The sequence below is a fragment of the Rhinolophus sinicus genome, linkage group LG10 (genome assembly GCF_036562045.2).
Source record: "Rhinolophus sinicus isolate RSC01 linkage group LG10, ASM3656204v1, whole genome shotgun sequence".
NCBI classification, from domain to species: domain Eukaryota; kingdom Metazoa; phylum Chordata; class Mammalia; order Chiroptera; family Rhinolophidae; genus Rhinolophus; species Rhinolophus sinicus.
This window is the reverse complement of record NC_133759.1, coordinates 9283965-9309547: the sequence shown is the minus strand read 5'-3', so window position 1 is coordinate 9309547 and position 25583 is coordinate 9283965. Positions and strand designations below refer to the sequence as shown.

Below are 25583 nucleotides of genomic sequence, written 5' to 3'. Positions count from 1 at the left end.
GATCTGGGCTTCACTGTCTCTAGCCCTTCCTTTAACAATCATTGGACTGAAAGATCTCCAAAATAATTTTCTATACTTTTTTGTAAGCCTGTATTAGGTTTTGGTCTGTGTCACATGTGAAATCTTTGAAGCTGTGACAGGTTTCTACTACTCATTGCTTATGGGGCTGGCAGGCAGCAGAACAGCTCCGTTTGGGCACTGCTGTCACTGTTTTGCATCAATGCAATTAATGAATTGATATTTGCTCTTCCTCTGGATCCATGCCCATGTCTAACCAAGAGCTTTCATGTTACTCAGGAAACCCAGACAACTCACATCTCAAAAAATATCTTTCAGATGACTCTGTCCCGTTGATCCTGAAAATTTCAAGTACCTTGCAGATAAAATTAATGTTTTTTTTCCTTCCAGAAAAATGCAACAATCGTGGAGGGCTGGTTTGGCTTGGATAGTTGATGGATAGTTGAAATACTGGCATCTGTTCAAGCAGACCGATACCAAATTGTCATTCAAACCCATTAGTCTCATCTGTAGTTTAATGGAGGGTTTTCTGTTCCCCACTGTCTAGTTACAAAAGCTCTCTGTATTGTTCAAGACTGCCTTCATGAAATTCTTGTCAGCTGGCAGAAGACAATTACCAGGAAATTAAGCAAATTGTTGCTTCTCGCCCAATTGTGGATAGTTCTCAGAATCTTGTTAGTTCGTAGCAGGAGACAGCTTTTAGATTTACCATAAAAACAACAGTGCTCCACAAATAATGATCAAGAAAATAGCAAAAAGCAGAGCTTACTGAGCCGGCTGATTTCAGTTCAGGAAGACAGTGAGTTGTCTGTAAAGCTGCAAAGACTGTGACTCCCCTTCTATTAATGCTGTTCCTCTAAATTGGCTTCAAGAGCATGTAGAACATGAACCTTTCAAGTCACTTGAAACTTGAGCTGTAGCCTTGGATTTGAAAAACAAGACCTTTAAGAACAAAATGCATGTTCTGTAAAAGTACGGTGTATAGCATTGGTCATTTTCAGTTTTCGTTAAATGCTTATTTTCTGTCTAAAGTTAGTCCTGAGGTGAAGGAAGGTAATTATCTAAAAATGAATTCTTAGACATAAATGTTAGGTTCGTGATTAATTAGTTACCCTGTTTAACACCTGTTTCTTCAACTTCATAAAGGAAGAGAACAGGGAAGACAAAGGAGACCAGAGGCAGAAGGTTGGCATAGATGGAATTTAACAGATGGTTGAAGGAAGAGAGGTGAGACATTGAGGCCCAGAGGAAGTGGCCAGTGAGGCTGAGGAAGCCTGGGCAGTGGGAGTCGTGGGGAATGACAGCTCAGGAAGGAGCAAGAGGTGGCCATGTGGTCAGGACGGGACCCCTGGCTGGGCCTCTAGATGACGAAGGGTTAACTGGAGAGGTGGGAGGGATGGGTCGAGGGCGTGTTAAGGAGGGTGGTGGGTGGCCTGCCTTCCCTTGGAAATAAATGGAAATGGATGAGATGGGGTGGGGATGGCAATTCAGAGAAGCTTGCTTGAGAGAGAGAAGAGTCTTATGAAGGCCTATGAAAAGGCCTTCATCTTCTCAGTCAAGGAGGAGAGGTCATCTTTGTGCCACCGAACCCAGTGCTGATATGTTGTTGGTCCTCAGTAAGTGTCTGTGGAATAATTCAATGACTGAATGAATAAACAGAACCTTGAGTTGGGTGAAAACTCCATTCTTTCTGTTCTCGATGCCCTCCCCACCCCCATTTTCTCTCTATCGCACTAGCTGATTGGTGAGTCTCTTAGAATAAGGAGGGTTTGCAGACCCTTAGTGAATGTTTTCTCATCGGTGGAGGAAATGGGAGAAACAGAATTCTGAACCAGCCTTCTACCCGGGAGTTCAGAGACTGATCTCAGCTTCAAAAATATGTCTCCTTTTGGGACAGTCATCATTTGTTTTTGGTGTGGAAGTTGCTGATGGAGATAAACTGATTCTTATGCCTTTGGGGATTTGGAGGTTCTGCACACAGGTTTCTTAAAGCACTTGGTGCGGCATGAATTGGGGCAGCATTTCTCATGTGAACCCACCCATATGTGGCAACATGCAGTATTAATAAACTAGAGTGCGGTTCCAAGAACTTTCTTAGGAAGCCTGTTATAGTTAAGAAAATTAGCAAGGGCTCTGTCTCAAGGCTTCCTTTTGTTTTTAAATACAGTGATACTTGACCACTGAATTTTTTTCTTTTTTTTTTTGGCCAGGATAATGCAAAACTTTTATAAAGTAACTGCTTGACCTACCTCTGTATACTTTTTTTCCTACAAATTTTAGTTGTTTACTTTTTTTCTTTTTTTAATTTTTTTTAATTTTATTAGTTTTAGGTGCATAAGACAAAGCAATACTTAGACGTTTATCATTTATATCCCTCACACTGTGTGAACCCCCCTCCCCCATCCACTGTCCCTCTGACATTGCACAGAGCCATTACATTTCCACTGTCTCTATTCCTAATGCTGTACTCGCTTCCTGTAACCATATATATATATATATATATATATATATATATATATATATATATATAATTATAGTTGGCATTCATTATTGTTCAGCTTCAGGTGTACAGTGCAGAGATCAGGCATCTACATCATCCCTGAGGTGTTGACCACTGAATTTTGATGTATTTGTGGCTTTAATGAAGACACCCTGAGCACCTGCTGTGCGCCCATACTGGGTGTCACGTGGGGTGTCAGGAAGGGTCTCTGGTCCCACTCCCACATAAGAATGCAGGACATGGTGAGGCCAAAAAGGAACACCCACGGAGCCATAGATAGGGGAGTCACATCACTATAGTCTTGCTGGCAGCTGGGTTGGAGACACAGGAAGCAGGAGCCACACGATCTGCAACCTGCCGTCTGCTTTTCTGCCAACCAACCAACCCCACTTGCTAGCTGCAACCCGCCGTGCTAACGGCAATCTGCGCTTGCTAGCTCAGCCACCATCTTCTTGCTAGCCCCCCATTTTTTTGCTAGCGTAGCCACAGCAGTTATATTAGTGGCCAATGGCTCACTGGTTACAGCTGACGGCAAACTAGCCACAGCTGATGGCCATCCAATCACAGCTGATGGCCATCTACTACCCGAGTGAGCACCTTTCCACGTGAGGGCGAGAGCCTGGAACCTGCACTCCTGGCTCTGTCCCCACACTGGGCCAGACAGTGCTGGGAAGACAAGCTACCCCTGTTCAGATCCCTTCATCCTCACAAGTCACAGCATCCCGGTTCTCCGATGAGGAAAGTGAGGCCCAGAGAGAGGAGTCACTTGCAGGGTCACCAGCGAGTCCACAGCAGAGCCATGCTCAGGCCCCCGTCTTGGGCCTGCCGGTCCTCTGCCCCTTTGATCCGCTGCCCTTTCCAGCCCTCAGGATCTGAGAGCTTGTTTGGGAAGGTGAAGAAAACTTGAGGACTTAAATAATAGGGCCAAAAAGTGTGTCCTGAATTCACTTGGCATGTCAGACTCAGTCGGGTGGGAGCGTGGAGTACCAGCCTCCCTGTCATTCCCCTGCAGCCTGGATGGCAGCCTGATTCCAGCCGCTCCTGTGAGCAAGGGAGCCTGCTGCTGCTGGGTCCCCGCTGGGCTCCTGGCGTTAGCATTCTCCTCTCACCTGTGTGCTAAGCACCTGCCAAGTACATTACATGCATTTTCTCATGCAATCCTGTATCCGTCCCAGGATTTGGTCCAGTTATTGGCCCCTTTTACAAATGTGTTAGTTATCTATTGCTATATAAAGAATTGTTCCAAAACTTAGTAGGTTAAAACAATGAGCATTTATTGTTTCACAGTTTCTATGGGAAAGGAATCCAGCTGTGGCTTAGTAGGGTCCCTCATAAGGCCGCCATCAAGACAAGGCTGAGATCTCATCTGAACTCCCGACTTGGGTACAATTTGCTTCCAAGGTCACTTGTGTGGATTTTAGCTGCTGGACAGAGGGCTAGTTCCTTGCTGACTGTTGGCCAGGGCCTTCCTCAGTTCCTTGCCACATGGGCCTCTGCATAGGGCAGCTCAGAGCGTGGCAACTGGCTTTGATCAGAGCAAGAGAGAGGAAGAAAGAGGCAGAGGAGGCCTAGACAGAAACCACGGTCCCTTCATAACCTCATCTTGAAGTGGCCTCCCCTCACTTGCTATGTTCTGTTTGTCAGGAGCCAGTGTCTGGGCCCAGCCCACACTTGAAGGAAGGGCATTTCACAGGGGCATAGCTATCGGGCGGCAAAAATCACCAAGGGTCATGCTGGAGGCTGCCCGCTCCACTAATGAGGAAATGCGGCACAGATCTGGGGAAGTCACTTGCCTGGTATCACACAGCCCCGAGGTAGGGTCTGAGCCCTCACGTCCTGCCTCTGGGACCCCATCTTCCCCCCGCCCCTACCTGACTCCTGCTTAGTACTTACAGACACAGGTGTCCACCTGGCCCCTTTCACTCATAACAGCAACTAGGAAGGTGGGCAGGCCAGCCCCGGCCTCTTACCTGGGGACTGGGGACAGTGACCCCTCTTCCCCCCATTATATTCCCTGTGGTTCTGCATTTAGGCCACATCCTCCGTTTTAGAGCCTGGCTCATCCACACTGGTTCTGTGGTCACATGCTAAGGTTGTCAGGGGCCTTGGAGGCGGCCATGTGGATGCCCCTCCGTCGTCACCCCAGGACAGTTGTCTGTAGCACGTCATCTCTAGTTCCTTAAACTCCACTGTGGGGTCTCAAGGTGCATATTCCAAGTATATTGGAAGTCGTCTCACCAGGCCAAGGATCGCTCCACGATAGACTCAGCTCTTCTTCCTTCGAATCTAAACTGTTGTAAGACCTAGAAAACTCTAGGCTAATTCCCAGAGGAATACACAGTCAGTGTACAAAATCAGTGAGGTTCAGAAACCTGTTTATAATTTTTCAAAAAGTCACCCACAGTCAGTGTCATCCTGAGGCAACCCGGTGTGTGTTTCAACGTTGGCACCCCCCCACCCTTCACCAACATTCTAGGTTCTGTGAAGAAGTCATTACGTTCTGTGACAATCCAGGGGCAGGGCAGGACCCCGTCTCGTGCAGTACCTGAGAGGAGGTGTATTTGGGAGGAAGCTCGTTGCAGTGGTTTCCAACCCTGGCTGCACAGGAAAGGTCTGGGCGCCGGGAACTTCAGAAGCTCCGTTCCCACGTGCAGCCAGGTTTGAGTGCTGAGTGTTTGGAGGACTTCGTGTAGGCGTGGCCACGAGGGTCCTGGGCTGGCAGGTTTTCTCGGCAGCCTTCCTCTTCCCTGTTCCAGCACAGCGAGTGCACAGCGCCTTGCACCGGAACCTTGAACAGTCACCAGCGAGGACCATCCGATGCAGACCAGATGTGTCGTTTTTTTCTAAGCTGCCCCAGTATGAATCCCGAGGCCGATTTCTCTGGCCTTTGAGCTGTGCTGTGCTTTCAGAACCTCCCCCTTTTAGAATTAGAGAACCTGGGAAGGAATAAAAAGCAAGGTTTCCACTGCAATAAAGAGCAAATGACAAAAATGCACGTTACAAAAGATCATCTTTCAGAAAGGCATGTGAGTACCTCGCTCCTCTGCTTCCAAGATTGATTGTTTTGAAGGCAGATGCTCGTGGAGAGGCTGAGGAGAAGGGGAGGCGAAGCCTTGTCACTGGAAAAGGATGCATGGCAGCTGCTCATCTCTCTCACTGTGTTTATTTTCCGATGTACAGGGCGGCTGGAAAACTGACTTGACAAACATGTTTTCTGAGATTTTTGTTTGTTTTGTTTTGTTTTGCTATATCCTGATAGCTAACCTAAGTAATTGTGAGGTTCATGCAAATTAAACGCACATGGCTTTGAGTGATGTTTGCAGTTCTGTGATCTGATACCAATGACTATCAAAGCTGCAGGGGGACCAAGAAACAAAGACCTGGCTGAATCCTGCCAGAGCAGAAGTTGGGGGTAGGAGGCCACCTCGCTGGTGGTCCCTGCGATGGGCTGCCACCAGAGGTGGCCGGGAGCAGCCTGTGTGGACTTCTCCATCTGGGTCATGGTTTTGGTCTTTCCCTTGTAAACACCATCTCTTTTTAGTCAGAAAGTGAATGTTTGGTAAGGGGTAGTGATAGTAAGCTATCTTAGCCCAGCCCTTTCCTCTCCCTTCCCCCGTCCCGTAGCCTAACGCATCATCCCGCCGTTTTGAGTGGCGTGCTGCTGAAGCCAGCCTCATTCCTAGACAGGCTGCGTCAGGCCAGAGGAAGTAGCACCGTGGGTCCCTCCTCTGTGCCCAGTGTGTGCTTTATGTACATTAGCAAATTCATCTTCATAATAACCCTCTCAGATGGCTTCTTATCCCCGTTTTCTAGATAGGGGCACTTGGCTATGGCCACAGAGCTAATGATGACGCAAGGACTTGAACCCACGTTAAATGGCTCCACAGTAGGCTCTTTCCTTAGCTCGTTCTCTCCTCTTCCTGGAGCAAGGAGTGTTAGCCTGAGGAGACCTCAGGGAGGTACAGAGGTGACTACGGCGGTGACTTCCTTCACAGACCAAGCGCTGTGTCATGGCAGGGACAGTAAGTGGGGCTCAGGGGCTCAGCCTTCCTGGATTTCGTCATTGCTGAGTCACCGTGCTTCAGGAACTCCTGGCGAGGCTGGCTGAGTGATTAATTCGTACCGTCTGAGGCGTGGGCAGCAGGTCTCCAAGGATGACATTTTGAGCCTCGCTTGGGTTCTGAGGGAGCTTACCTTGTGTGTTGGGCTCTGTGTTTGGCTGTGAATGTGCAAAATATTCTTCATGCCAAACAAAAGCAGGTATTGTAGAATGTGAAATTGCAGTGTGGGAGAATGATTCTGGTGGAGGTCCCAGCTGTGTAAATTCGGTCTCTTGGCAGCTGGATTGTTCTTTCTAGAGCTCAGGGGGATATAAAAACTGACACCTTTATGTGGATCTATGTGGATGTGGCCGGATTTCTGTTGCTTTTGGAGCTGTAACTTTGGGTTACCTGGCTTTTGTTTTAAAAACAAGGGTGCATTGACGTAGGTGTTGGCTTGTTTGGGAAGCAAGCGAAGGAAAGCACAGGAGTGGAAACGGATTTTGACTTCTCTAGTGTCTCACGGAGAAGCTTTCCCACGTTGGTGCTATCCCACAGCTTGGGGCGGAAACCCCCACACCCCACAGACACAGGGCTCCCCTTTGGGGTACAGGCAGGGTGAGGCCAGAACATTGGATGCTTTGGGCCGGATTCCAATGGATGCTCTTTAAACACTTAACTTGGTCAACAACCTTTTCATGGGAGGGAGTAAACTTACGTATCAGGAAAAATGGTATGCCTCTCTAACTTCAGTAGGAAATTTATTACATGAATTTATGATGGGAGATTTTCCAGGTCAGACAACTACTGGGAGGTATATTAGATAAGTTGAAAGTTTAGATAGTAAAAGCAAGCACTCATTTCCAGTGAGTAGCATTATACGGGTGTTACCAAGGTTCAGAATTGCATCCGCCTGCACCCCAGACTTGCCAAGTCTCAGAGTGAGTGGAAGGGGTGAACTCACTGGAAATCAGTGCTCAACAGAGATGGGGTCACAGCAGCTGGAGAAGGGAAACCTAAGCAAATCCACTCGCATTTCTACCTTTCCCCAAGTGTTTTCTCCCTTTTTATGGAATGCCCACCAGGAAGTTGCTTGGCTCACTTAATCTGCCTGAGGTTACAGACTCAAACTAAAAAGACTGAAACACATACAGCAGGGTTCCTCCCCTTGGCACTACTGACACTTGGGGCTGGATAATTTTTGTTCTAGGGGCTGTCTTGTGCATTGTAGGGTTTTTAGCAGCATCTCTGGCCTCTATCCACTAGATACCAGTAACACCCCACACCACCACCCCCACAGTTGTGACAAACAAAAATGTCTCCAGGTATTCCCAGATATCCTTGAGGAGCAAAAGTTTCCTCGTTGAGAATCCTTTAAGAACAGGAAGGAATGGCTGGTAACATCTTTGTGGGTACTGAAACCCCAGAGACCCTTGGCTGCAGGGCTGGGTTTTAAGTAAGCAGTTCCCCGTGAAAATGTGCAAAGGGAGTCTCAATTTCTAGCCACACTAAAGTTAAAACTTCTAAGCAGTTTAATTTCAGAAAGATGGCTTTGATGATTTTTACTGTGATGAGGCATTAGAAGACTAGAAATAGCCGTTTTGTTTTTGTTTGTTTTTTTAATCAGCAAATCAAGGGAGGTTCCCGACAGATGCTATGACTTTTCTAGGAAATGCATTTTTGAGCGGAGTCTCTCTACCCCCCACAACATTTGTGGTTCTCGTGAGGCTGGGTTCCTGGGGGGCCTTGCGAGCACCTGGTCTGGCATTTCTTCACTGAGTGGACAGTACTGAGGGTTGTGGGGAGGCCCTGTGTACAGCAGATGGGGACACAGGGCAGGAGCACAGTTCCCGTCCTCGGGCTCCCCGTCCTCTGGGCAGGTGACTCAGGCACTTCAGCGTGAGGGGACAGTGCAAGTGTGGTCAACACGCGTTACAGTAAAACCATCGGTGTTCCTACAGGCAGACCCAGGGTAAGTTCCAGAGACTGAAAATCTCCCTCCATAAGTGGAAGGCAGGGAAAGACTGAAGAATGAGGCTGCCACTGCCATCTGGTAATTAATAGGGTTTATTAAGGGAAACTTCCATACGAGGCATGTTGGGTGGCTGCACGACGAACTGGATTCCTGCGCCCCCTTGGCAGGAGCCAAAGAATTATATAGCATAAAAAGGGGCGCGGGGGACAGTCACAGGTCTGAGGATGTGAATGCTACCAGGTACAGGAAATTACATGCTTGACCAGGCCAGGACAACAAGCTGTTTCAGGAACCAGTGGGAGGCGGGAGAGGGGTGCTGATTTCTGTCAGAATGAGCATCGGTTATGATCACACAGTCTCCAAGGGGGTTGGCAGTGAGCACGCTCCCCCTTCTGGTCCGGGTCCAGCTCACAGTCCAGCAGTGGTCACGTCATGGAACATTCTCTCCTCCAGGCAGGAAGGGAATCATGCTCCTGGAGCAGTGGCTTTCAAGCTGTACTCTTAGCAGATGGCATTATTTTTCTTCCAATGACATATACAGAAATCCAATATGAATAACACAGGTCAGACCCAAGTTTGAAGGCAGGGGTGAGGGGAGGCGGCCTGCATCCCCCACCCCTCACCTCACCTTGGAGCTGACACGTCCAAAGAGAACGCACTTTGCATTCACGTCTGATTGAAAGTAGGCTAATGCTGGTTGGATAGTGATTTTTTTTTTTTTCCTGACTGGATTTATCATCTTTCTTCTATTTTAGGTAAAAGTGATTTTCAAAACCGTAAACCTACATAAAGATAATAATGCTGTTCCATCACTGTGTAATTTTTACTCTCAATGCGTAGAAGCAGATTCAGGGCTGAGAAAACACATTCATACACACATATAACATATGCATATATATTCACTGGAATATTTTGGTATTTTATTATGAAAACCTTCCATATACAGAAAAATTGAGAAAAGAGACCTCTCATCTCCTAAATTTAACAGTTGTCATTATTTTCTCATATTTGCTTCACATGTTTCTTTAAACTTCTGATGTATAATAATTTTAAGAAACAAACATATCTATAATAACAAGGTCTGGAAACGTTTTTATCACATTCCTCCTCCTCTCATCCCAGTTCATCTTGTAGACCAATGCGATTAGAATGTAGTTTGTGAAACCAAATGAGGGATACAAATCTGATTCAACGTGCAGGAGTTCCTATGCCTATTGAGGGTATTTTTCATTCAACAATAATTTTGACGTGCCTGGATCTGAGCAGACAACAATGAGCAAAATGAAGCATAGCTCTCACCCTGGGTTTTGCTAGAAATGCGAGTTCTTCAGTTGCTTGTCTAGAAACCTGAGGAAGGGGAGTTCTGTGCCATTCCCTCGGGGGAGATGGGGAGTAGCCGGTGAGGAAAAGGGTGGGATGAGGACGAATTTGGAGGTTTGGGGGAGCAAGCCCGCCCAGTCTGCTGGTCCAGTTCTTGACTTGGCGAAGCGCGTTGTGTATGAAGCCCCCTGCAGAGTGGTGTCCATGAGGCTTCGGGAGCTGGTCCAGGCTGTGCCACACACGTGGCCCAGAACCAGCTGCGGCCTTGTATGGCACTGGCCTGGCAGGGGCCAGCTACAGTGTGGGCGAAGCTGTTAGACTGGCTGCTTGTTCACTGTCAGCCTTGCAGGGGCCGTGGAGCTGGGAATCGGAGTTCTTTGTGTTCCAGTAGCCATTCCTCTGCTGGTTTTATAAATCAGCGCATGAAAGGATGTAATACATTAGAAGCTTACATAAGAGTCATTGCCCACTGGGGGCACGGGGAGTTACCTGTCCCCTTGCTTGGTTCCTGCCACACTTGCCCTCCCATCCTGGTTTCAGCTCTCTCCTCATTTAGTCATCTGAGAAAAAGCTGAGTTGTTTGCATTTTTCCTAGAACTGTGCCTTCTATCACTAGCCCATAACCAAAGGAACCATTGGGAATCTCCACCGTCCTACGTCCATTTCTGCCTTAGCTATTTTTGTGAAGACGCGCAGTAGAAAAGGAACAGCGTGAGTGTAGAGGTCTTTGTGCTTTCTCGACTTGATCAACTGTGAACCTTATAGGTTGGTTAATCAACAACCTGTTTTTTAAAATTCTGTAGCAACTGGGTTTTCAGGACAGAAAATAACATTTTGGGAACTTTCAATTTAGGCTTGGAAATACAAGCCAGGTGACTTCCAACTGACTAAGGTTAATATTGATAATGTTTTTAATGGGTCTTGCTAAGTAGACACCAGCCTGATTCACATAATGGGATAAATGGGACACAATGAGCTAAAGGAGCAGGTTATATGTAGAAACACAAGGTTTGTTTTCAAATGAGGATTGTATAGAATAAATACTCCTCTTGAGTTTTGTGATTGCTTTCAAAATGAACGCCAGACATGGATCCTCTTCATGGCCCCCAGAATGTTTGTGCTCACAAAAGTGGGAATACCCAATTTTGTACAATGTAATTCACCTGTTACTTGCATGGGTGGAGAGAGGGGGTGTGCAGAAGACTTCAAGTTGATTTTCTCACCATTAAACACGTTCTGGGAAGGTGGGAGTGGCATTTCAATAACATCTGTCTTCCCAGAACAAATTGCTTCTTTCCTCACTTTATGAATTGGCCCGGGTTGGTACAATGTTTGCGGAATGATTGATTTTCAAAGTGAATTGCAAGGCTGATGCGTATGTTGCGGGGGGGAGGGGGGGGCAATGTTTACAATGGCCTGTGCGTGATTTTTTCCCCTCTTTGGCAGGAGATAACGACGTGTTTACCAGAGTACTACAAATGGACTCAGTACCTCTTCACTAAGCTCTACGAAGCTGGACTGGCCTATCAAAAGGAGGTAAGTGCAAGTTAGTCGCACTTTAAACATTTTCTAAATTTTCTCCATCTTCTTAGAACACATCATTGTTAAATAAAAAACAAATAAAGCTGTTTGCACAGTAGACTTGAAAATGAATACTGTGTCTAGTTTGTGACTAGTCACCACAGACCCAGGCAGTGGCGACTGCCTGGTTTTGTTTAGTGGCTCCAGGGCAGGGCTGGGTTCTTCTTTCACCCTTGAATCCCCAGCACGTAGCAGTGTCTGGTGTCTGTACTGAGATCTAGGAGGGAGCACAGGAAGAATGCAGGCTTCTCAAACCCTCGCTCAGCTCCCTCTCCCAGCTGTGTGCCGCTGGGTAACGCAACTTCCAGGACTCGTGGTCTCTCATCTGCCGCGTGGGGTGGTAACATCATCCTGGCAGGGTCTTGGGAAGAGAGAGAATATTTAAAGAACAACTGTCACGGTACCTGTACATAGTGGTCTCCCAAGAAATGGAGGTACTTGTTATGGCAGGAGCTCAATAATGGTAGATAAGCCTTAGCTGGTGGGGGATGAAGGGCCTAGAACTTCACTGCCCAGGATTTTAGCCACTAATGGTCTGTGGTTGTTGATATTTAAGTTTAAAGTTAGTGGTTACCAGAGTGTAAAGGTGGAGGGGAGAGATAGAAGAGGGTAAGAGGGATCAAGTATATGGTGATGGACGGAGAACTGACTCTGGGTGGTGAACATACAATACAATATAGAAATGACATATTATAGAACTGTACACTTGAAACCTATATGATTTTATTAACCAATGTCACCCCAATAAGTTTAATAAAACAAACAAAAAAAGAGATTAATTAACATTAAAATTAATGTATGTTAAGAGTGACTCAGGTCCTCAGGCACACTAGCCCCAGTCCCGTGCTAGTGGCTGGTATTGGACAGCACGGAATAGAACATTTCCATCATCACAGACCGTAACACTGGTCTAGAAACTTCGGAAGTAACAAGTAGAAAATTCATTGTACCTTTATGCTGGAGACATTCTCCTTTGACCAGACAAGTTTAATGACATAGAATTACACTTTCTTCTCTGTGGGTCACGTCACACTCCTTGGTCTTACAATGAAGAGTGCGTACATAATCATTATGTCTTAAGTTTGAAAAGTTTGAGAATCAATATAGAGACAAATGCAGAAGTCACAACCTGAATTTCAGAATAAAACAGAAGTATCTTAAACATTGAGAACATAAAGATAATAATAGCTGACAAAAACCAGGAGGTGAAATTGGGGAAGGAAGTAGAAGCAAGTGTGAGATGATCCCTTCATCTTTCCTAGCGAGGAGTCATGGGTAAACAATTGGAGGTTTACGTGTTTGTTTGTTTGTGTTTTAAGTTAGAAAGGTATTAAAGCTAAAGGTAACAAAAATAGCCAAAACTAGAAGAGAGGTCAGGAATGGGAGGAAGGCTGTATGACCATGCTGAATATCTCATCATACACGGCAGAGGGTCAGCAGAACTGTCTAAAGATAATATACAAAAATAGAAGTATAATTTTATTACTTAAAGTTATAATGGTTAACACCAGAACTAATGAACAGAACCTGCTAAAAGTGGAGGTATATTTTTATAACCACTTCACATAATTATGAATATTCTTTGATACTACACCAAAACTCAACAAGCAGTGGCTTCTTAAAAATGGTAGTTGCAATGTTGAACCTGAAACATTAATGAACTTTTTATACTCTGTTATATTAAAATCTATTGGTTTAGCTTGCACTTGGAATGGATTTTTTTCACCTGTGCATATTTATGTAGCATGATGTTTGGTCATTTGGAAAATACTGGTTCGGTGATTTATACAGATCTTCCAAATGTTGGTATATTTCATTGTACAGTATCGTTAGGAGAGTCTTTAAGTTTTGGGAAGCTGTGAGCTCATGGCAGATACAAGTTTTCCAAAATTCTAATTTTCACTTGTAAGTTCAAAATTTATCATTGGCAACAGATCCCAGCAGCTGTTTTCCTTGGAGTGACAGGTTCATTCTGTGTATTTTGAGAAAATGTGTGCCATGTACCTAAGTCTGAATAACCATAGTCATTCTTTCATATAAAAATGCAGTTACATGAAAAAAAAGTGGTGAATCCAGCTCACAATTTGGTCACATTAGTGCTTTTTCTCGAGACGATCTTCACACTTTGCTATCAACAGAAGTCGTTATGGCTACTTCCCCTTTCATTACAGAACGTACTAAAAAGATGTGTACTCAAGACTTAAGATTTCATGAAATTAATAAATGTTACTGCTTCATCAAGGCCATTCTTAGTGAAGCTGGCTTTTTTCCCTTTATACTAGGAGTGCTCAGGGGTGAAGAGCCCAGCGACCACGGGTACCGTTTGGTGGCACTGCCCCGATTCGTGCTGCAGCCAACAGTCTTACCGACCTTTGTTTTTCACTATTAGTGCAAATGTGAGCATGATGAAAAAGGCAAATGCAACTTATTATAATGAAAATAGTTTTGGCCTGTAGACCCCTTGAAAGGGCCTCAGGAACCCCTAGAGGTTTATGGACACACTTTGTAAACCACTGTACACAGTAAACAACTCCTACCCCTGCTCTCATCTTTAAGAATATTAAAATGTTGGTTATTTAAACTATTATGTTAAGTTTATTCTTTTTTCAAAGAAAGCGTTGAGTCCCTGCTAACATTTGAGATGAATTGAGAGTGAGAACTTTGTGGAACCAACTCGTAGAGGTCGGACAATTAAGTTTGCGAACTTTCCACTGTGCACTTACATGGTGGAAAGTTTGCGAACTTAATTGTCCGAGCTTCATACTAATGTTCGAGCACTGTAGACTCTCCTGGGTCAGTTTAACTCCAAAAACACCATAGCGGTTCCTGTTCCCAGAGTCCAATCAGGCGAGGAACGGTGGGAGACGAGACCACCTGTCCAAAGTTCCTGACTGCAGCAGACCAGCTCGTGTTGTTAAAGCATGATTTTCAAAGGAAACATGGCTTCCATACAAATACAAAATGAACATTCAATTCAATTAATTAATTGAATAAAAATATTTTATTCAATTCATTCATTAGTGAGAAAACCAGTTACATGTTCAAATGAGATTTCAAGGAATGGGGATTTATAGTCAGCAGAATGCTGAAATGAATTTGCCAGTAGCATCAAAACTGCTTAATACCCTACAAGCAACAAACCTAACTTTTAGGGCTATCTTTTCTCTGAAACAAATCATTTGCATTGTGATTGGATGGGAGTCATTTGCATTATTCTCAGACAAAAACTACTGGCCTTGCTATGTATGAGTTTTCTACAAGTAAACCTTATCCCTTGTGCCTGAGCAGGATTGTAAAATAACTTTGCCTGCTTCTGAGTTTTGGGTAACTTTTCTTAACACATTATTCAATATTCAGAAGCAAAAGGGTGGGAAGAGAATTCGTGGGAACATCTTCAGAGTTTCCCACTTCACACAGCAGATGCGGTGCTGACCCAGCAGCTTCCCAGACACTTTCCCACGACAGCCGCCCGTGTTCCAGGCGGACGGTAATTATGTCCAAAGGGGTTTCCACACTGGACTCGCCATGGGTCCCCGCAGAGGGAGGGAGGTATCATGCGCTACTTTACATACCCCAAGTGACAGCACGACAGAGAAACACTAATCAAAGTTACAAGACATGAAAGGGCCCCAGCAAAGCAGAGGCGTAAACCACAGGAGGGCGTAAACAGTTCTTGGGAGAGTGTAAACAGCTGTGTTGGATTACCCAGCGTTACCTATCCTCGGTTGCATGGTTACTGTTCATTTTATGTACATGGGATATGAAATGATGGGACATGTTGACGTAAGGCAGACGTTTTTCACATGGGGCCCCTTATGTGTGCCGTGCAATATTCTTCTATAGGACACTTTATTTTTATATCTGTTTATTGTCTATATAAGTCGAACTTTTGAATATTTATTATGTAATCCTTTACAGACCCTTGCATCTCTGTCCCGCACTCGGGGTTTGTTCACAGCACATCAAACCCAAACAGGAGCCTTCACCCCATCGCGGCTGGATTGGATCCAAAGCCGATTGCAGGCAGCGTCTTAGGAACTGAGTAGTTTTTTCTAACGATGGAAGGGGATCCATGGGAGGGTCCCATTGCACAAACACAGCCATCCTGCTGCTTCCAGCGGTCTGTCCTCCTCAGTTGTTTCCAGATCAGTGTGACACTCCTCATCCCCCAGTACACATGCCCCTGGGGAATAGAGTCCGGTTTTCCCTCTGATCACTTCTCTCGTGGAAACAACCTGTATTCGCTTCCTGTTGCTGCTGCTGTAACAAAGCACCACAAACTTGGTTGCTTGAAACAATAAATTTATTGTCATACAGTTCTGGACATCAGAAGTCCACGGAACGGGTCTCAGTGGGATCAAGTTAAGATGTCGGCAGGGCTGCCTTCTTTCGGGAGGCTGTGGAGGAGAAGGTTTCCCAGCCCATTCCAGCCTCTGGAAGCTGCCTGCGTTCCTTGACTTTGGACCGCCCCCTCCATCATCAAAGTCAGAGTGCAGTATCTTGAAATCTGTCTGACCCGTGCTTCCATCATCCCGTCTCCTTCCATGCCTCTTCTGCCTCTTGTTCCTCTTACAAGGGCCTTTGTCATTACACTGGGCCCACCGGATTGGCCAGCTTGACACCCCTCACTTCATCATATCTTCAGAGACCCTTTTCATGTAGGTCATGCACTCACTGGTTCTGGGGATCAGGACGTAGACATTGGGGTACGATCGTTCTACCACCACAAGCCTTTTCTGCCTGTTTCATAGGCTGTGGCGAGGATGAAACATGTAAATGCTTGTGGAGAGCCTGGAATGGTGCTCGACACGGAGCAGGTGCTCAATGAATGCCCGCCTGCGCATGCCTGCAGCTACGTGGGGTCCCGGAGGTATTTAAACTGGAAAAACAGAAAGTAAACAAAATTCGGAAGCTTCCTGGCTGGTTCGAAGGCAGCCCATCCGTGGACAGGTGTTAGGGAGGAAGCAGTGTCGATTAGTTTTTGGATTTTCATTTAGAAAGTTTCATCTAGTTTTTGACTTAAATGTTTCTGGTTTATTAATTTCTTAAGTCACTATGAAAGTGTCATAAATAGAATGAAAAAAAAAAGGATACATTGTTCGAAGATCAGAGTTAACCCCAATCTGAAGGATTTTGCTCTTGCTCTCACAAACCGAAAGTATTTTCAGCCATAAATATGAATATAAAGACGTCTCTCTTTGAGAGAACATTAATTTCACCTCTGCGGTTTAAAATCACTTTTTCTGTGGATGCAGTTAGTAGAGAGAAGAACGATGCAATCTTGTACTGGGACATTCTAGGGAACCATGGAGAGCCACCTAACTTTGTGAGTTTGTCTTTGGCTGTCTCCGTGATTGCAATGGCAGCTGGGGATGGGATTCGTGGTCCTGGGACAAAATGCCAGTGAGTTCTCACAGCTGACACACACATCTTTGATCTGAAATGCCATTTCCTTGGATGTTTTTCCTCTTCCCCAAGACTTTCATTGGGGAGAAAAATTGCTTTTATGTTTTGCTTTTATTTGTCTTTCAGTTGACCCCAGGGTTTTGTTAGAATGTGTAAACCTCTTAGGAACACATCTTCCTCCTTGTGTTCTGTAACCTAGAGCCTGAGAGATACCAGGCATGTGGAAAATGCAGAAAAAAAAAAAAAGTAAAGTCCTATTTGTTTTTGCAATCTGCAGTACTGAGTGTTTGCTTCTCCCTTATCCTCTGAAGTGTGCAGGGAGCAGAAAGCAAAGGTGGAGGCATACAGAGCTTTTTTTGGTCCTTTTTCTATTTTATAAAGTTTTAGTTGTACATGGGATTATTTTGCAGGGGTCTGGGATGGGGGTGGAGTTAGGGGGAGGGCTCTTGAAAGAATTGTCTACGTTTCTAAACAATACTGGCTCTCTCTTTTTCCTTTTATTTTTAAGTGGTACCCCTCCCAACCCCTGATACAGACAATAATAATAGATAAGTAAATCACCCTGGTTTAGGTTTATTAACCTAAAGTTTTTAGGTCTGAGGTACTGTTGTCCTATATTTTGTCTCTGTATAGTTATGGATTCAGTGCTTGGGGGAGCCTAGAATGAGGGGGTGAATCATTCAATGCATCTCTTCCCCACTCCAACTCTAGGCTTCCCAGGCTTAAATTTTTCAATGGGTGTACTCCTTTCAGTTGTAAAATCACAACCCACAACCCACAACCCAAGCCTATCCTCTACCCCTACTTTTTATGTAATTTTTAGATATGTCTCTGGGTTAGTCAGGGTCCCAGCAGGAAACAGAAGGTAATAGGACTGTTTTTGTGCAGAGTTTAGGGAAACCCACAGGGATGGTCAAGCACCTGGTACTGACAACAGAAGGAAGCTTTGCCACCCAGACTGAAGGAGCAATGTTGGGGTGCGGTTACTGGAACCGGGAGAGTGGTAGCTGTAGCAGCAGGAAAGGCCTGCCCAGCAGGGGCTGTGGCCTTCTGTGTGCCAGCCAGGGCCAGCTGGGAGGAAGCCAGGGTGCCTCTCATTGGTTGTACCCAGCCAGAGAGCAAGGCACAGAGGTCAAGTTCCTGGGGTGCACGAGAGGGTGGCAGGAGGATTTAGAGTGTCAAATGGTCAACAGTCAGCACAGTCTCTTAGTAGAATTGCTTATTAAAATTAAAAAACAACGTGCATTGAGTCAGGCTATTTTAGTGCCGAAACGCATCTCTCTGCACTCGCCATCTTTGTTCTAAGTGGTACCTAAGTGTCAGAAAGGGGTGAATGCATGTGGCAGGTATTTATTTTAAATGAAGACAGACATGAATGAGAACGCCATGGAGAGAAATCTCATAGTGGTTAAGACCACAGCTTCGATCAGCCAAATAAAACTATTCAGATAGGTCTCACAATGTTGTTACCTTTGGGGAGCAGGTGTTGATTGGGAGAAGGCACAAGAGAATGTTCCGGGGCTCTGGGAATGTTCTGTATCTTGATATGAGTGATGGGAAAAATGCACCGAGTTGTGCACCTAAGATTTATTCACATTCCTCTATGTACGTTATACCTTAGTTTAAACAGAAGTTTTTAAAAATTGCAGAAAAAAACTTGACAGTTACAGTTCCTAGAGCCCTGAGTTCCAAACCTGTCTCCATCACTAACTGACTGTGTGACCTGAGGCAAGTTATTTAATCTCTCTGTTCCTCAGTTTTCTCCTTTGCAATATGAGGATAATAATACTGTAACCTTAAAAGCTTGTTGTGAGGATTAGAAAAGGCAGCTTGAGAAAGGCACGTAGCACAGCTTCTGACAGATGGTTATCACTCAGTACATGTTAGCTATTTACATTAAAATAAACATTCGTTTCCTCTAAAAGAATCCAATTTTACTAAGTTCTAGTTGCCATTTTTTCCTTCTTTTCCCCATTTACTAAAATTTCCAATCCAAGTTCATCTTTTCACACAAGAACATACAGACCTGAGTGAGACAAATGCCTACAGGCTTCCTTTCCAAGCCTGTTCTGATAAGACCAAAGCACAGAGGCCGTTCACATGTGCTTTTTTCGCAGCTTGCTTGTGGTTTCCTTGCCAAGCAGTACTCCAAGCAGACGCTCTCAAGTCTCAGAGCAGAGGGAGTGCATTTGCAGACCCTCTCATGGGTGATTCCTCAGTATACTCACCAGATTGCCTCATTTTGTTCTATGAATTATAACAGGCCTTGGTTAACTGGGACCCAGTGGATCAAACAGTGCTTGCCAATGAGCAGGTGGACGAACATGGCTGCTCGTGGCGTTCTGGAGCAAAGGTGGAACAGAAGTACCTCAGACAGTGGTTCATTAAGACAACTGCTTATGCCAAGGTGAGTGTCAGCCCGAAGGCTCCCCAATAATACCATACGTGTTGGCAGGCAACACCAAGGTCTTCTGGGTATTGGAGTGCCTTGTGTTGGGGGTGAACTCTAGGAAGGGCTCTTGGAGCCATGGGTGTACAGACAGGAAGCGCCTGAGCTCTGTGCACTCGCGTCAGGGGTGATGGTAGAGTCTTTCAGCTGTCAATCCAGAATGGCACCTGGAGGTCATTGTAGGCTATTGTTTGCAGACCTTTCCATACCCTCAATTATTGTACTGCCACAGAGGCCAGAAAAATATTCAGCTTTATCCACAATTACATGATCAATAAAGCTAAAAAGGAAAATAGCATCTTCTTCTGTGTGGTTCTAGTAAGACCTCCAGAAAGGTAGAATGACATTTCAGAGTGAGGAGCTGGCTGGTCTCCATGAAGGGAGGCCAGAGTGAACTGAACTAAGCCAGGAACCAAAGCTCTGCATTTTAACTCCTGTCCCTAATTAACACTCTAAACTGGTGTGTGTCCCTGGACCTCAGTTTCCTGATCAGTAAAGGGAGAGGGTGGGACCGCGTGGTCTTGAAGGTACCTTCCGGCTCTTCATATGTTCAGGGATTCCAGGCAAAGCCAACTACTGAAAAGGGGGCTTCCTTAAAATCACCAATAGCCTGGGCAAAATACATTCTCGGTATGCCAGAACCACTCTGCAAGGTATCCTTTGAGCTTACCAAGTTTCAGGATATAGAATTGAGAGATCACTCCCTGAAACTTTAGAGAGAAATGATGGAGCAAATCAGGGACACTTCCCTCAGCAACCCAACAGTCTCTGTATCCGTCAGCGGAAGACTGGACAGAAACAACATCTGGAAAGGTACAAGCGTCATGAAGGCTACTGGCCGTATGTCATGGTATTTCTTCCTTCGTGGTAGTCACCATAAGAAGGGTAGTTGTACCCTTCCATAGTAACCCATGGGTTGCGCTGTCAGAATTAGGTACTGGACTGAAATGGACTTTAGGTCCGATCCACTACTGTGCTTATATGCAAAAAAAGCACAGCGTTATAAAGAATCTCTGATCAGGACAAAACTTTGCTGACTTAGAATTGCACTACACCCCCAACTCACAATACCAATGTTATGTGAATGTATGACCCCCCAGTTTTCTCACTCAAAAGACATGTCTTAAATGAGGCTATTTTCCCATTGTAATATATTTAGAATGCGGCGAAGAATAGCGTATGGATTTGGAAAACTACTCATTAGAACTTGTTAACACAGTGCCTTGTTCCTTTTAAGCACACGGTAATATTGAGAGACTGAATGAGAAGAACAAAGCTGGGGACATTGCTTCCTGTAACATCCAGGCAGTGGGAGCCCGTAACTGCTGACAGGCGGGCTCCATTACCAGGAGGGATGCCAGGTCACCTCAAGGACCATGTCAGATGACTCTGTAACGGACATTGTTGTAAAGCCACCTAATTAGCTCTTTTGTTTTGACCTCTGCTTCACATTGGAAATGTAATAACCTAACTGAGGGGCATTATTCTTTAAATTGTCAGCTGTGAATTTTCGACTGTTCCGCAGAAATGGTTAGTAACCATGGTGACTCACCTGGTTCTTGCTGAACTCCTGTGCAGATTTATTGAAAAAGCTGTCTTTAGAGGTCAGAACTTGGTTTGCCTTGAAAATCAGGAGAAGAGGCAGTGGTGTGGGAGTGGTCTGGGAATGGTAGAGGTGGGAAGAAATCTGTGTTCACGGCAGGGCCTTGGCTGAGGGCTACGCACACACACAAAGCAAGACTCCATAAGGCCTAATAGAAAATGATTGCAGGGGGGCTGAGAGGAGAACAGAGATACCAGGGGCTGCACAGTGTGCAGAGATCTTAGAGTTATGGCCCAGCCAAAAGTATGCAGTTGAGACCCCAAAAAGGCCATATATTAGACATATGGATGACACCCTAAGACTGATGACAAAATCAAAAGACTCATCTCAGTAAATAAAAGTAAGCCTGACACGTTCAAAAAGAACTTTAAGAACAAAACTCAACACCTTAAAAGGGTGACAACATAATCTAGACTCCCTGCGAGGTTAGTTTCATCTGCAATGTTTAACATACAATAAAATTACTAGATTTGCAGAGAATAGAAGGATAAGGATGAGATGATGAATCAGTTAATATGCTTTCAGCTTCAAGTAACTGAAAACCTGAGTTATGGTGGCTTAAGTAAATGGCAGGTAACTTCTCCCACATAAGAAGTCCCAGTTGCTGGGACTGAACGGGGATAGGGCTCCGAGTTGGCATCTCAGTGGCTCTCTTGGTCTTACTGTCCTGCCTATCTCCTCGTGGTTGCAAAATGACTGCTGCAGCTCCAGACATCACATTTCCATTCAAGACAGAAAGAAACAGAAGGGGCAGGGTGAATGTTTCTTTTACCTGGAAAGCAAGAACTTTCTTAGAAACCCCCAGCAAATTCCATTGGTGTTCTGTTAGCCCCAGTTGTGTCATATGGCTACCCCCAGTTTCAAGGGAGACTAGGAAAGCAAGTTCAGACTTTTTAGTTCCTACAGCCAAGATGATTGGGGGAAGGGGGTGGGGAACGGGTACTGGGGTGGCCAGTGAGCTGTGCCCCCACAATTATCTTTAGAGCTTTGTATTTGCATGTGATTTGGCAGCTCTGAGGGCTGCCTCTGTGAGGTGCAGCTGGTGGTCTGCTTGGGAGCGTGGCTGTGGAGAAGCCCTCCTTCCATTCACTTAAATTCCAAATGATAAAGACGATACCCGACGTGAAATTTTATATGGAGCCTGGAAATATAAAAATCCTCTATTAAGGCTGCTCTGTGATATATTTGATGTTTTTCCCCTCACCCCTCACCCAGTCTTCCTAGGATTGTTTGCTTTGTGAAACGCTGAAAGTGATTTCAGCCACGCTTTCTGTGAAAAAGAAAACTTGCAGTAGGAGTATCTGAGGAACATGAATTAGTCTCGGCAGAGGTGTGTGGGAGGTGTCTTGTGGGCAGCACTGCACTGCAAGAGCAAGGGAGGGCTGGGCTGGAGGCTGATGTACAGAAAGCCAGAGGGATTCAGAGTCCAAGGGAGCACACGCCTCAGGACCTGGCAGCAGGGTGACAACTGGAGGGCGAGACAAACAGAGCCGGCTTCCCATTTGAACTTTTCTAATAGATCTGTGGTTAGGATTTCCACGGCTGCCTGCTCACGTCCCTTGGCCACAGGGGCACTGTGCGTGGACTCCTCTTTGCCGTTAAGATGGACACACCATGCCATGCTGGGACTTAGCCCCACACCACTGTGGTGGTTACGTTTTCCAGTGTCAGGAGTTCCCTGGTGACGGTCACCTGGAGTAGGAGCCAAGTTCATGTTCACCTTGTACTTCCTCCTAGCTTGCCCTGGTCTGATCAGTGCTCAGACCTGCGCTGCACCAGCTTATGTAACCCTCACGGTAGTCCTTCTGTTGTCCCCATTTTACAGATGAGGAAACTGAGGCTCACACTGGTAATGAGTAACAGCACTGGGATTCAAATCTGGATGCTTGAGTTCTTAACCGGTGGTCCGTACTGCTCCTCGGGTAGTCTGAATTTGTTCCTCCTTTCCCTGGACGTTACGGAGAAGCTGAGGTCCCTGCTTTTAAGGAGCTTGGAGGCTAGTGTGGGAGACAGAGGCAGATGTGAGCGGTTGCGTCCATGTGGGATCGTGGGACGAGGGAGGCGAGTGGGAGGAACCCCAGGTTTGCCCAGTGGTCGGGGAGGCATCACCCAGGAGCTGATGGAAGATGGGAAGTGCAAGATGTCTGTAAGGGAACGTTCTGTTGCCTTCCAGACGTGCCAGAAACGTCACGCCTCACAAGTATTTCCAAGTAGAATTTCTGCTGGCAAGAAGTAGACAGGCAAGGATGAGGCGTTATGAAATCAGAGGGGATGGGAGGTAATAAGCCCCCATTTCCCTGCCCCCTCACCCTGTGCCTCTCCTCTGATTTTACCTGGGAACTTGCAGGTAAAATAGAGATGCCTTTGTAAGAATGCATTGGTCTTGTTTGAGCTCGCAGAGAGTGAAAATACGGGGTTGGAGAGGCGAGGAGGTGAGGGAAGGGAAGTGAGGGTTATGACACGAGCTCTTTGGGAGTGGGACAGGAGGCTGGAGTAGAAAGACAGCCGCAGAGGAGCAGTGCTGCCAGGGTCCCGATTCCAGCCTGTGGCCCTGGGTGCCTAAGAGTCCCCTGTACTCTGGAATCGGGACCCTCGGGCACCCTTGCTCCAGTCCTGAGGCCTTGAGTGGCCTGTGAAAGCACTTGGCTGTCTCCTGAAAACGGCCTGCAGACTGGCTTTCCGGGATCCTCCGTCAGCCGGGGAGAGCAGAGGAGGCTCAGGCAGCCCCAGGAAATGCCTCTCTGCAGCAGCAACCCAGTCACGCCTGCACTGCCCAGAGGGCTTTGCAGAGGATTGGTCAGTGAAGTTTGGCGGCCTGGCCCCACTGGGGCCCCTGCCCCCAAGAAAGACCCTTGGCCCAGCCTGGGCCTTCACGCGTGGGGTGCAGAGATGCTGGCTGAGGAGCCGTTTCTGAGCAAGTGAGAAACGTTCAGCTAAAGATTGTCAGCATCTCTACAGGGCTGTGTGATAAAAAGCTGTGAGGACTCAGGCCAGCGCCAGACTTCATGATGGTAACAAGGGTGTCCTCTTAAAAGCCCCATGGCTTTAAAGCGATGGCGGCATCCATCCTTACACCCTGTGGTCAGTGAAGAAAAGTATTTTACTAGCTAGTGAGTGATAGGAGTGGCAGAGACCATGCTGACTCTGGACCTCCGGACACTCAGAGCCGCCCTCAGAGCCAGCTTCCTGCTGGAATTCTCCCCTGTGCCCCCCACTCTTCTTTTAGTGACAGCAGACTCTGCTCCTGACCCCAGGATCTGGCTTTGATGCCCTGTCTCACAAAGCTGGTTAATTGTTAGAGTCTGCTCCTTCTTACATAATATCTTACTTCTGTTCTCTGCTTAACCTGCCTCTCCAGGATCTGTTCTCTCCTAAGCTGTAATTTGAACTCCGTTCTCCCGCTTCCATCCTATCCTATCCTCTCAGTCCTCCTCAGGGTGATCCAAGGGGCAAAGGGGGAGCCACCCCCACCCCTCAGAAGTTCTTCTGGGGGTGGGCGTGGGCAGGAGCGGGAGGGTGACAGAGACAAAAGGAAGTAGGCAACTTGAGAGTGACAGCTCCCCAGCACTTCTCAGGCAAGCAAGAAGCTGCCTGGAGTGGATCAGGAGACTTGTGTCCCCACCACAGCCACCCGGGGGCAGGCTCTTTAATGTCAGCTGGGGAGAAGGTGGCCTGCTGAGAGGAGGCAACTGGTTGGCTGTGAGCGGACCTTAAGGGGAACGGCTGCCTGCAAAAGTTCACCAGAGTTGGTGCAGGGCCGGCCCTGGCCCTGGGAGTCAGAAACCCATGGGGTTTCTAGATAATACAGACTATCAGATCCCCTCGCCCTCAAAGCAGTACTTCCTGCGCACCCCGGGGATGTCCTCCACAGATGCCTAATCTGTTGATTAGGTGTTGATTAGGGCATCTGTGTGACGGACCCCCTTATTCCCTTGACCCCAGTTCTTGCCCACAGCCAGCTGTCCCGCCCATCGGGCACACGCTGTGTGGTGCTCAGCCTGTGACAATGAAGTAGAACTTCTGAAGGAAATGCCAGTTTCCAGTGCAGCACACACGCTCTTCAAACAGGAACGTTTCCTTTGGTTTTTAATTTTCTTTCTAAGATAGAAGGAATGACTGCAATGGGAAAGCGGGAGAAATAAATTAATAATATACTTCTTACGGTATATTGACAATTAAATAAATTGTAAATTTGATGAGGAGAAAATGAAGACAGAACTAAACATTGTGTCTTGCTCTCAAGCCCCGAGCGGCTCCTGAGCTCCTGGTCAGGTCCTTTTGGAAGGTAAAGGCTTCCTTCCTTCTTCAAGTGTTAGCCTGAACTCCAGTGGGAGGAAAGAGATTAATACGTTGTTGGGGGGTGAGGGGGTCACTTGGGGGTGCTAGGGAGGGCAAGTGGGTGTCACCAATGAACCTCTTTAGCTTAGGGAGTCATTTGAATTTTAAAGCTAGAAGAAACCCAAGGGAACATTGAACAGGAACCTCTCCCACGTTTAGCTCGTTTAGCTCGGAGCCCCCATGCTTTTTAATCCCTGCCCTAATCTGGAAAAACAAATGCAAACAAAAAAGCCCTAATGCCTGTCGTTACTGCAGCTTGAAGATACAAAATCAATTTGATGTCTAAAAACGAAGGAAAATAAAAGGATAAGGTGTTGCTTTATTTCAAACAGTGCACACATCTTTCCCCCTGC

General features: G+C 46.3%; 1 protein-coding gene across 2 annotated transcripts in view; it reads left to right on the top strand.

Moving 5' to 3' along the window:
- Positions 1–25583, top strand: part of LARS2 (leucyl-tRNA synthetase 2, mitochondrial) — a 120562-nt gene that overhangs the window by 30708 nt on the left and 64271 nt on the right. For both annotated transcript variants that reach the window (XM_019724060.2, XM_074312510.1), the window contains exons 6-7: positions 11300–11389; positions 19104–19247. In XM_019724060.2, the coding sequence (XP_019579619.2) occupies positions 11300–11389; positions 19104–19247 (234 nt within the window). The remainder of the gene's footprint in view (positions 1–11299; positions 11390–19103; positions 19248–25583) is intronic.